The 14,075-nt window shown below is 29.3% G+C and overlaps 1 protein-coding gene across 5 annotated transcripts in view; it reads left to right on the top strand.

Moving 5' to 3' along the window:
• LOC126733789 (A disintegrin and metalloproteinase with thrombospondin motifs 7-like) overlaps positions 1-14,075 on the top strand; it is a 198,213-nt gene that overhangs the window by 142,746 nt on the left and 41,392 nt on the right. For all 5 annotated transcript variants that reach the window (XM_050437190.1, XM_050437193.1, XM_050437192.1 and 2 more), the window contains exon 8: positions 7,700-7,846. In XM_050437190.1, the coding sequence (XP_050293147.1) occupies positions 7,700-7,846 (147 nt within the window). The remainder of the gene's footprint in view (positions 1-7,699; positions 7,847-14,075) is intronic.

The raw sequence follows: 14,075 nt of genomic DNA, 5'->3' as shown, positions 1-14,075 counted from the left end.
AATGTTTATCAGTGGATAACCATGGGCAAAACTCATAAATTGACCCAAAACCGGGTGGCACTACCTGCAATCAACGAAAAGAAAGAATTTTACATTGAAACTAATACCCAACTAAGGTAGTGGCATAAAATATTGGTGAATCACCAGGTACCACTTTTGCATACCTAATGAGGTTTTATTGCTCTACACACTTCTGAAAGTGAGTTTTTTTTTATAGTATAATATACCTTGTTATTGATAACATAACGTCCCTTGCATGTCTATGCAAGTTCACATAACTCATGCTCAAGTTTAATTGCATATGGAATTTATAAATTTTGTTTATACCCTGATATAGATTTTATCTTTTATCTTTTGTTCTTTATAAAATTTTTCTATAAATTAAATCGGTTTGTTATCATATTTTATTTTATGTTTTGGTGCGATTATTATATTTCTTTATATATATTACCTAAGCATCTTTTTTTCTGATAGTTAAACGTTTAAAATGTTTCTTCTACGTACATATAGTAGCCATTATTATCATTATTTTTCACTTATTTTATATATGATATGAACTGCCTAAAAAGATAGTTTTAAAAAACAACCTAGCAATAAAATATTGTAAAATAAATGTAATGGACTTACGTTTTAAAACAAAAGAATAAAATATTTCTGGATTTATTTTATAATTATTATAATTACTATATAAACCCAACTTTTCCGTGTTAATAAATTAATTATATTTTATGTTTTACTGTTTCTTGGATATAAGATATGAATAATACAAAATTATATGACACCAGTAAATTTAACTTAAACGTGAATATAATTTACAGTTCGCGTCTATATGCTAATTAGCGATGGCAAAAGCTTAAAGCGAAATGGTAGTTCTTTGGATGTTATGGATTTTACGATCAATTCTAAAGTATATATTTTAATGGAACATATAAAATGTATTTTATATCTTGAAGATTAAGCGTAAATAAATGCTTGTTATAGACTTTCAAAGCTACGTGTCTTTTGTGATAAATTTAATATTTTATGATGGAGAGATACTTCGTATCAGCTATTAGTGATCTGCTTGATTAAACTAAGTAGTAAGTACCTACTTAATCATAATAAACCTTTATATAATCGTTAAAACAAGATAATAAGCCGTTAAAAAGTAATAAAGTAATGACACTTGTTGATTTTACGATCGTAAGAAGGTATTAAAGTTATAACAAAAATTGACATCATATAAACAAGAAATAAGAACATGCTTACTAATATTTTATAAACATTTATATGTAAAAGCTTTATCAAAGTGCCACATAAATAAGGCTTTTAAGATAGCCATTATCTCAGTTCAAACGTTATTGGTTTTATGTCGTATCAAGACAGCTTACTTATAGGGCATTTGTGCTCAATGAAACGTAGTTTTAGGATATAAACAACACTTCATTTAGTCTTTGAGAGCCGCAATATTTTAGTTAAAATGGTTAGAAGGATCATGTTATTTAAGATACAATAAATAGTACACTACTATACTGGGTGGAATGCATAAAAAGTAGTAGATGCTAATGCTTCGCTAAAAAGTATTTACTTTGCAGCATTTACTTTTACATAAAAGTATCTACTTCGCCTATGAAGTAAATACTACACTGTACGGCCCAACAGAAGTACCTACTACTTAAGAGAAAAGTATCTACTAGTGTGGCAGTAAGCGCGTGTCAAATTTCTCAAAATTGACAAGACACTTGTCAAAACTCGTTTTTCTATCAGTGCGTCTATTAGTATTAAGTGTTTTTGTGTGATTCGATTCGGATTCAAACTTTTTAAAAGTTTAGTGATTATAATACTGGTTTAACTATGAGTGATTCTTCAGATTCCGATGCAACAAAAGAGCTAGGACAAGATAAAAACGAACAAGTATTATTTGTTACTCTACTTGAAAAAAGATGACACCAAAAATTAATAACGAAAAAGAAGATACACTAAAAAAATTAACAACTGGTATTAATAAAATAATGAGAAAAAACCTAGACACAAAACAAATTTTGAAAAAGTTTAATAACATGAAAACAAAAGTTAAGAAAATAGTTGACTTGAAAAAACTGGAAATAAAAGAATTGTACTGACGGAATGGCAAAAAAAATTCTACGACTTATGAAATGTAGGAGAAAACCCAGTTCTACACAGAGTACCAGGTGCATATCAGGCCGGTGTAAGCAATGAGATTGATGTTTCCTTCCAAAACAGTGAAGATGACTTCCTCAGTTCTAAATCTGGCTCCAAACAAGTTAAAGTCATGACACCTAAAGGTTCTCAAGCAGCTGATAAGGAGGAGACATTAATTCAACTACAAAAGACCTATCTACGAAAACAAATTGAAGCAGCCGAAGCCCAAATTTCTCCTTCTCGAGCTCAACAGTCTTCAGCCGAAGCTCAGGAACGGGCCGCGATTGCATTGGTAAATTTTGCCAAAGCTGGTAGGCAGTTAGTTGACCTTTTAATTAGGGGGGACATGTTGTATTATTACCAGAAATATAAAGTCTACGTATAAACCCATAATTTAAATATAATATGAGGTGAGGTATGCATTTATTTCTTTTATAGTTTGATATTTTGTCACAAACTTAAAATTGATAATTAGTTTATTTAGTTGTTACTTTTTTATACTTAGTTTATTATTGAACATTTCATAAGTTACCTATTTAGTATATAATTATCATATTAATAATAATAACTTAAATTATTAGGTATGTTAGTTATCATTACGAAATAAAAACTCAGCAACTTAATTTCTGCGCTGTGTACCTTGATTTCGAATTTGTGCTTGATTACCCTCTGGCATTAGTTCATTGGGATGCTGAACTTCCATCTCAATTCGATCAAAATCATGGTATGGATCTTGTAGATATTTAGCTACATTGTGAAGTACAAATGCACTCACAATATGTTCCAGAATGTTTTCAGTTTTTAGGCGAAAAGTATACTGGAGCATTTGAAAACGCCGTTTTAACTGACCAAAGCAGCGCTCTATGACACGTCGTTCCTTTGCATGGATTAAATTATAATTTTCTTGCATTGGTGTAGTTGAATTTTTATATGGTGTCAATAACCACGGGGCAACACCATATCCTTCATCACCTAATAAAGCTCCTTCGTGCACATTATTATACATAATTCCATACATGGAGTTTTGCCAAATTCGACTATCGTGTACGGAGCCTGGCCAAGATGCATCCACACTTGTAAACATTTCTCGGGCACTACAAGTAGCTTGAACATTTATTGAGCATACCCCTTTTCTGTTCACGTATTCATCACCGTGAATAGATGGTTTTATTATTTTTACATGGGTACAGTCAATAACACTTCTATAACCCTGGGCATTCCCTCACCACGTGCTCCCTCATTAATAGCAACTCTAAGCAATTCGTTAGTGTTGGGGAACTTTATCCAATTGTTTCTTTTTGAACAAGTTGCTTTAGATATCGTGGCTAAGGTTCTGGAAACAGTGCTTTGATGACGTCTAGATCAACACCAACTCCTTGCTGAAATCCAGGATCTCCTGTAAGAAAAGTTATTTACATTTTTTAAATTACAAAGTTAATTTACTAGAAACACCTAAACTTCTCAAAAAAACCTCCATTTTCCGAGTCGTTGACAGAGCTCCACCCCTTGTTTCCACCGGTTCATTATCATCTTGGAGAAAATAATGTCCAAGCCACTCTACATTTTCTCTGTTAAATCTAAAATACCAAAGCGTGATTAGATGATTGGGATAGAAAAATCTATAAAATTTATGGTAATTACCTAAATAATTTTCGATATAAATCGTCATTATTATATTCTCTTCTTTGTTTGTATACTTTTTGACGATGCACATCCATAAAAACTGCAATTTTTTACTAAAACACTTTGATTGCTGGGGCCGAAGTTTGTCAAACACCAACTTCATTTAAACTGTAGTAAATGCTTCATTAGTGTAGTATAAACATTAGAAATGTAGTACATACTTGAAGCATTAGCATAGACTACTTTTTATGCATTCCACCCAATATATTGTATAGTAGTAAGTATTAATAATTTATGTAAAAAGATTTTTTTTAATTCTATAAATAACTTCCGCAAATCATTGCTTCATTGACAAATGCCTTAACATACTTTACGTAATACGGCATGCTGCAGGAAATAAAACATGCTGATTTTTATATGGAAAAGTGCCACTTTATTACTGTTAATTAAGTTTAAACCAGGCTTGGAATAGCGCTCCGCTTTGATTTCCAAAAGATCCAGTTTAACACCTTTTTTACACTGGTACAATAAAATAGTTTCAATAACAGTAGATGGTTAGCATCTGTCTCAGTCTAAGTCTCAGTAACTTCCGAATCCCTAAACGTTTTCACTAAGCTTATATGCTTTTTTTACCTTCATAGAAAAACTTCTACTCGATTGATCTGTATAAATTGCTGGGCAATCATTACAATTAAGGGCATATATCCCCGAACTATATATTATATATATAGTTATTTATATATTATTTATATATTATATTATAGATAAAATATCATTTTTGTCCATTACTTTATTAATGTTTTTCTTTAAAGTGTTGAAAGTTTTTTATAATCGAGATGTATTTCTATTTGCTACTTTCTTTTACATCATACAAACATTTGTTTTGTAAGTTTTAATATTGGCAAATAATCATTTTAAATTTAAAAAAATTGTTAAATCAATCTTACCTATTATAGGTGTGTATAATATTGTTCGAGATCTTGTAATCCTTGACAAATTTATTTGCTCTGATTTATTTAAAATCTAATTTTATCTATCAAAAAAAAAAGATATCTTACCAGTATTCTATATTTCCAATGTAGACTCTATGGCAGGAAGTACATTCTTAACATATTTTTAAAAATCAGACAATTGTTGTCATTCTATGCCCATATTATATAAATATCGTCTACGTACCTCTTATAGGTTTTTAGAAAAGGTACTTGACATTTGTTATTCCACATTGCTCATAAAACCTATAGCCAACCCAATGTTTCGTGTATAAACTGAATTATTGTGTTTGAAAAAATTCTTATCTAACACTAAAGACAGAAGAGCCATAAGGTTATCTTTCACAATTTTGAAGAAGGGAAACAGTCTTTCGGAGGGATCCTAGGAAAAAGATTTTAAACAGCAAAGAAAATTATTCTATAAAATTAAGATTTTAGGGAAAAATAGAAAAATCAATTGAATTTTTAAATAAGGATTTCATAATAATTTTTTTGTGTAATAATTTTGATTAATTTCATAATTTTTTTGTATAATATACATTATTTTTACATACAATCTGGAATAGGGATTTTTAAATAAAAGGGTTTAATTATAAGGTTAAAAATATAATTAAGCCAGAAAAATAGGCTATACAGTGGTGAGTCAATAAAAGATACCACAGGACATGGTAGACGATATAAGTTAAGAAAAAAGCTCTGCGAAAGTCTTGTCCTTCCCATCATTGATTACTGCTATTTAGTATATTATGCCTCTTTAGACTTAGTTACTAAAAATATATTTCAGAATACTTGTACATTTGTTTGCGGAATAAGAAAGTACGATCATGTTTCTAAAAAATTGGTTGAGCTAGAATGGCTTAAAGTTGATAAATTACAGATCTATGCCTATTCAATTTTTATATGCCGACTACTTCTTTCCACATCACCCCAATATCTCTATGATAAACTTGAATATCGCTAGAATGCCCACAACGTTGCCTTAAGACACAGTCATAGATTTAGTATGCCTCGTTTTCATCACGCATTTTTTAAGAATAGTTTCTCATACATCGCTCCGTCTACCTATAACACACTAAATGATAATTTTAAGATTATGAGCCTATTGAAGTTCAAGTCAATTAAATCATTTATTCTATCTAGTGAACCTAGTTACTTTCAATTTCGTGTTTGTTACTACTAGTTACTACCTGCTATGTGTGTTGTATTTCTTTTAATTGGTTGTTTTAGATATGTGACTCACGAATATCAGTCACGTTTAGCTAAAAGTATAATTTACCTGCTTAATAATATTTTATTTTATAAGTGTTGTTGTCTGTTAGATTTAATTTAATTTTAATCTTTCGCTTTTTTTATCATGTTTCTCTATGACTTAGTTAATGGTTAATTAGAGTAGCTATGTAAAGCTATCATATTACAAACTTCTGGTGTAGATAAAAAACTTAAAAAAAAAAATCATATAAACGTGGGTCCGGAAATTCTTTCTCGGGGAGCTAGAGCTCTTTGAAGGTAACCTGTAAAAACTAGTTTTCGTTTTATAGCTTCCGAACCACTTTAGCTACCGCAACCAATTTTGGAACAAAATTATTGTTAGTACGTTTATTCTTTTGAACTAGGGGCGTAGTAGTCAGGAGAATATTTGGTAAGCTTACCACTATTTCTCTAAGACTTGAATTTGTACCCATTTAGGTATCAGACTATGATGCTTCTATGACTTTTGCATAAAAAAGGTGCTCTTAGCAAAAATCGCTAAATATCACTGCTTTTTGTAAAAATTGATTAAAGCACCAGAATTAGTTATTTTATTAATAATGCAAAAGTTCATTTAACGAAAAGTGATAGTAATAGGATGCGTTCTAAAATACAAATCTTTTTACGGGTTGTGGCTTATTTCTACTCTAGGACTATATTAAGAAAATTTAATTGAATCTATTTACGGGTGATTTTATTAAATTTTAAACATGAAATTTTATAGGGGTTGAAAGAATTTTTGATATGGTGGATATAAATTTATGTAATTTTTAAAATTACTTGATTGCACAGTATTGTGGGACGTCTAGCAGAAAGTAAGAAGTTCAGCCCGGATTAGTTCTCAAACCTTGTTAACATGCACTATCGATTTTATTATACTGTCATATTTTGTGGCGACTCACCCTGTATAATGCAGCAATATAATACAATAAGTTCTATAATCCCAAAATCTCTTACTCTATTAACATTATTATTTACATATTCAGATTTTACAATATTATCAAAACAACCTTAGAAAATCGACACACTTATATACATTTAGTTCCAGATCATTTAAAGCAGTTTAGAACCGAGATATAACTAAATGGATTTATATAATTTTAAATCATCTACGAATGCTTGATGTTTTGAATTACTAATAATAACACCTAAATCTCTTCTGAAAAGATTAAACAGGATAATATTCATAGATATTTATTTTAATCCATATCTTTATTTTATATCAATATAAATAATACATAACGATATAGTATAATAAAATTGCTATTTTTAATTGAAGTAAATCTGTATTAGTAAAATCTAGTCTACGGTTTTAGATTAGATTTTGACTTGAAATCTTATATAGCAAATAGAATGAAAGAATTATACGTTTGGATTGGCATGAAAAAAAGTGCCTTCAATTTATCTAACAAAAAATAACTAAAAGAAAAGCTATTTATTTAAATTTAATATTATTATGTGCTTATTAATATATCAGGTATTCATTTAATGCTCTATAAACAAACTTCTTGATTTTGTAGGGATCGAGAAGAATTTCAATAAATTTTTTATCATTTGTTTAATAGATCTGCAATAGGGTATTTTTTGATAAAACTAAAGTTGCTGGTAAGTTTATGGGGGTTTACATAATATGTAAATATTAAATTTAAAGTCATTCATAGAAATTAAGACCCTTCATTAAAAACCTTTCGTTCCAGCTTTGGTATGTTACATGACACTGAAAAAATTGGCTGCAAGAGGAAAGAAGGAAACAAGGTGCATATAATGACGCCGGCTCTCGACGCAGATGCTGTACAAGTTACTTGGTCAAATTGCAGCCGAAGAGAAGTTACAAATTTCTTAGAGTAAGTTTACAAAATTTGCAATCTAGTAAGGCATAATTTAAATGGACGTGGTGCTCATTTATTTCTATAGAGAAGAGAAACTCATTGTTCACTCATTTTATTAAATAGGAATTGAGACTTTGGTTTTAGATTGCTTATATTAAGTTTTGTTAGAAATATCCATTTGTATATGCCCAAAGCTTACCAAATATACAATTGTTCAAACAAAAAAAAATAATTTTTTAAAAGTTAAGAATAAATTAACTCTTTAGGTTAACTACTTAACAGCAAAGGCACATTTAATTTTCAAGACAAACCCAACAGTAAAAGGCGATTGTTTTCAAATGATAATTAATGTACTATGTTCCCTCTCATACATAAATTTGGCAAGTTTGCGTTTTAAACATTACTTTTAATTAAATCTTTGAATTTCATTATTGAAATTTTATGAAGGACTTCGCCCTAAAGTTTACCTAATTTATATAAATAAATGAGTTTCCAAAGACTGTAAGGAACGAAGAACTAATTTGTTAAACTTCTGGCAGGAGTTTTGATGAGATATTTCGCTGAGTATTGATAGGTTCGCGTATACGGAGAGAAATCGATTAGATACTTTTAATTAAGGAGAGTTATAAAAAAAAATTTTTAAAAAAATTAATTGGTTCTTTAACTTTTGTGTCTTTAATGCTCTCAAAAAATTAATGTTTAATGTTTTGAAATTTAAAATATTTTGTTTCGAGGTTTTCTTACAAAATTTTTAATTAAAAAAGTTCTTGATAATACCAAAGATTAAGTTAAGTTTAATATGCATATTTTTTTATTGCTTTAAATGGAAAAAATATTATGGTTCCAGCTTCTAAGCATCCTAGTAAGAAACCTAGTAACATTCAACGAGATTTTGGAATATTCTTAAATTAGTTTTTTTCACATTTTACATAAGTAATATCCAAGAAACATATTGTCAAAGTTCACAACATTAAAAATTGTCTGTATTAGTACTATGATGTAACGTGTAAATGAGGTAATATTTTTTTATTTTTGTTTTGCTTAGTCTATGTTTTTTCGGCATTATACTATTGATACTTATACCATGTGAGCACTGTAGGTTTCTCCAATTAGGAGGTTGTTGAGAATTTACAAAATATGTATTTTATGTGTTTGATTTATACTACAACTTTATTAAGAGGTTGCCATTATCATGCTGGTCTGAGCCACTTTTCCTTACTGAATATTTTACTGAGAAATGCGTATAAACAATCCATAAAATTTTATGATTTTCTCTTTATTTTACTAATAAGAATAGTTTATCTTTTGACCTAGGCTAGGTCAAAAGACCTAGCCTAGTGACCCTTTTTATTTTAGTTGGTTATTTATGGTAGTAAAATAGCAGTTTTGTGACTTGAATGTATAATTACAAGTATAAAAGTTAAATTATATAGTAAAATAGTTCTATACTTAAACTAAAAAATTAAAAATTAAACTGAATTTTAATTTTTGAAGTTTAAAATCAACACTTATCAACGTGCTATACAACTTATCAACGTGTAAAATGTATTTATTGATTAATTTTGTTTTAGCGGCAATGTCAGCTTACATAAAAACTATTTAAAAAATTTCAACAATCTTAAACAAGATAAAGCAGTAGCACAAATAAAGCTAAACTAAACCAACCCATACCAAAAACTCCATACGGCACCATCGCAAAAACAGAATACTTAGATTTTGTAACAGCAATTAAACTAAGATGTCTCATTTTCTTTTTTCGTTTTAATTTAGATTGAAGACGTTAAGTTGCCTACAAAAGGATTAAGATAAAACTCATTATATATTTTTATCATTCTTGTTAGTGGGGAAAAAATTATGAAAGGGTAATACGAAACATGGGCGCATTACGACACATACAATTGGTATTAAGTGGAATTAACAATAATAGAGCAGATCAATAAAAGCTGCCATTAAAATTTTGTAAAACAATAACAAATCTTTCTTTAAGGCTAACAGCATTAAATCTCACTTTAACTACATTGTAGTTAACTCGTCTGCTAAAGGCTAAAGCTCTGCTTTTTGCACTACTTCAGTAGTTCCTATATGGTCGTAGAGGTCTCAGAAGAAAGACCACATCATTGAGGTGTATTCATCGATACGTATACTATTATTAGCAATTTCATTATAATGTTATGCCAATGACAATTGACTACCCAATAATAGTTTTTTAAGTCACCTAGAGGAGGCACTAACAACCTTATTAATACAATAGTTATTCCTAGATAAATTTGAGGAGCAACGTATTAATATGCATAAACATTTCTTAATGTTAAGGTCCAAACCATTATTCACTGACCATACGAAAATATCATCTACAACCTCCTGCAAAGATTAAGCATCAAATGGCGACTTACATTATGGTTAGGTTGTCAACAAATATAAGAAATTAGAGTCGTGAATGTATTATAACAACATATTTCATTGATAAACAGATTGAATGAAATGGAACCAGTGTGTTTACCAATAAATCAGTTTGAGAAATAAAGTTATTAATCCGTACAAATTAAGTAGGACTTAATATGAGGTAACTTAATCCATTTTACAAAGTTTATAACCAGATATGCTGCTGGTAACTTAGTTGTAAGGTATTTGTGACTTAATTAGTCAAACGCCTTCAAGAAATCAGTTTTCAATTGACATTTTTTCCCAAACGTGATTAATAGATAATGATAATATGTGAGGTGGATTTACCTGCAACAAACCCATACTGGTTATTTAAAATTATAGAATTATATTTTTATTATGTCACTAGAATTTTTGTGAAAAAAGAAACATAACTTCGGAATTTCAGACTAAATACATATGCCTCTATAATTAGCAACATCGTTTCTCTCCTCATTTTTATGCAAAGGTATTCAGAAGCTTTTTTCTAAAAATTAAGACAAGGAGATAATAAAGATGGTTTACTTTAGAGCGTAAGCGCAACTCTATAAGATAAGGGATGGCATGTCGTCAGGGCTATATGAATACTTTATTTTAAGGCTGATATATACATCATCAATAAATATATTTGAGTTCAAATTAGCACATACATTATTGATTTTATATTTTCGAGCTCATCTTTCCTATAAGTTTTAGAAAAATAAAATACTATGTCTTGACCTGTGTCTGTAGATTTATCAGCTAAATACATGCTATTGTGTTAGGAGTTTGAGGTACATTAGATATTTATATGTCTCCAAAAGTTTTTCAGATTCTGTGTTAAATCATCGTTTATTTGAGACATCTATGTTTAAAAAGAATTATTACGTCAGTCTTACAACTATGTCTTTAATGAATACAGATGATTTAATAATTTCAGCCATGGATAAAAAGCTGGTTACTATACTAGTCTTACTCGATTATTCAAAAGCGTTCGATTATATTGTTCATAATCTTGTGCGCTAAATTAAAGTATTTTGGATTTTCGGATGGAGTGGTTTGCTTTTTTAAATCGTATTTATGTGGTAGGCAGCAGGTTGTACGTACATAGGTGGGAATATCGGCAATAGGCACTGTAAAATCTGGAGTCCCACACGGGTCCATTTTGGGACCTCTGTTTTTCCTATTATACACCTTTGATATGAATAAAACAACTAGATACTCTCAAATGCAGTCTTATGCCGATGACACACAAGTGTTATACACCTTTAATCGTAAACATTATAATGATGCAGAACCTGAAATAAACAGTGACTTATTCAACATTTGTCAGTATAATAGAAGAAAGCATGGACTGAGGTTAAATACTGATAAAACAGGTACTGATACAATAATATACTTAATAATACAATAATAATACCTCATAAATACTGATAAAAGAGGTTTAATACTGTAAAGGTCTTAACTCAGAGCTTCTCAGGAGATACATTCATCTTGAGATGGAGAATCAGCAGCTTGTCTACTCGAACACAGCTAAAAATTTAGGAATTGTATATGACACAAGGCTTAGGTTTGAGGATCATGATCATATTTAAACACTAAGTAGAGGGACATATGTAAGTTTAAAAGTATTATACACAAACATATTTTGAACTTAAGGGTGCGTAAAAAATTATGTGAAACATATGTTTTATCAAAATTGACTTACGGTTTAACTCTCTTTTATCCATGTCTTCAAAGGAAAAAATGAGGCTTCAAAGGATGCAAAATAACTGCTATCGATTTATTTTTGGACTCAAGAAATTTGACCACATTTCATCAAAGATACAACAGTTGAATTGACTGAATGTCGAGAATTTGTTTAAGTATCTTCTTTTAATGTTTATTTATAAAATTTTAGATACAAACTTGACTTTATATTTAAGATCTAAATTAATATTTAGGGATGAGACCCATCAGCGCTCTTTGAGAGTTAGAAACAAGTTAATTATGCTAAAATATACTACTGCATTATTTCAGAGAAGTTTTTCGTTCATAGCTGTGTTATTATATAATAATTTTTATAATTATTTTCATATTTCTAATTATATCTCAATTTTCCGAGAAAATATAAAGAATGTGTTGTTGTTTCATCTAAATCCATCAAAAGTATAGTTACTTTTTTTTCAGTTGGACTAAGATTACAGTTTTACATTGCCCATTATAAAATTCATTGTTCAACTTTTAGTGGATTGTAGTATAATTATATGTATAGGAGAATGTATTAGTATTTATTAATTTTTCTTATAGACATTTAATAAATGCGTGTATAATTTAAGGGTTAATCTAAGAGTAGCGGTTAAGTGACTAAACAAGCTAAAATTCGCCCTTTAAGACTTAATAATTTAATAGTGGTATTATTCTTAATAAAGATATTATTTATTTATTTATTTATGTCTTAAGTTTAAAAAAGTTTTCAAATTTAGTGTGTGCAACTTACTTTATTTTAAACATACTTTGTATTTCTTAACCAAACTAAGTATTTCAAAAGAGAAAAAGTTTAAAAGTTTTCACGAAAGCCGATAAGGGATCATGCTTACTTGCCTTAAAAAGGGACGATTACATAAATAAAGTAATAGATTTTCTAAACACAGATGACTTTGAAAAGGTCGACAGAGATCCGACAGGTCCATTCTTTAATAAATTAAAAAAAGTCTTAGACATGATCTTGGTAACCTTAGAATATCTTAATTCCACAAAACAAAAACTATATCCCATGAACCCTAAAACACCTCAATTATATGGGTTGCCAAAAGTCCATAAAACTAGCATGCCAATTAGACCTGTTGTTTCCTTTGTTGACTCCCCTTGTTACCAGTTATCATCTTGGCTTAATAACGTTCTTAGAAATGTCTCAAACTTCAAAGCTCCATATTTTGTAACAAATTCAGTGAATTTTGCCAAAAGCATTCAGAATGTTCACGTTCCAAAAAACTTATTTCCAAGCACTCCACCCGCTGATTGTCTTGTCTTAGTCAAAGATCTTCTCAGGGGGAAACTTGATTCACTCTTGGTGGAAAATATACTTTTGCGCCTTTCTACTGTGTTAGATCAAATTTTTTTTCAATTTAACAACCGTTTTTTCAAACAAAAAGAGGGACTTGCAATGGGCTTTTGTTTATCGCCATTTCTTAGTGAAGTATTTCTTAGTAACTTAGAAACAAAAATAATGAGCAGTAATTTTAAAAATAACATCATCTTTTATAAACGGTATATGGATGATATATGTATGATTTGGAATGGAAGTGAGGTAGAGCTTACAAATTTCCATAATTATGTCAACCCTCTTCACTATCAAATTGAGTTCACACTCGAACGGGAACAGAACACCTTACCATTCTTAGATTTATTACTTAAGAAGGAAGAAAATAAGATATCCCTTAAAATATTTCGTAAACAAGCAACAATAGATAACATTATAAAATATAATTCAACATCATCGTCGTCACATAAATTTGCTGCTTTCTATTCTTTATTTTACAGACTTTTTAATATCCCACTTTCTCGTGAAGCTTTAAAAAAATAATTCTTTACCATTAAACAATTAGCGGTCAGTAGCTATTTCCCTCTTAAACCTATATATAAAATATATTTTTAGTATGTGAACAAGTACAAATTATCATTTAATTTTATCAGACAACAAACAAACTATATCAAAACTTTTAGGTCGTTTACTTTGGCATAGCCCTAGCTTTTAAAACCAATAATACATTAAAAAGAAATCTTATTAAAACTAAAGATAAACTACCCCCGCTATCTTCTCCGGGAGTTTATGAGATTAGGTGTAAAGAGTGCCCTGCAGTGT

Source organism: Anthonomus grandis, chromosome 3 (genome assembly GCF_022605725.1).
Source record: "Anthonomus grandis grandis chromosome 3, icAntGran1.3, whole genome shotgun sequence".
Classification (NCBI taxonomy): domain Eukaryota; kingdom Metazoa; phylum Arthropoda; class Insecta; order Coleoptera; family Curculionidae; genus Anthonomus; species Anthonomus grandis.
Note: the sequence above shows the minus strand (reverse complement) of the source record. Positions and strands in the feature narration are given on the sequence as shown.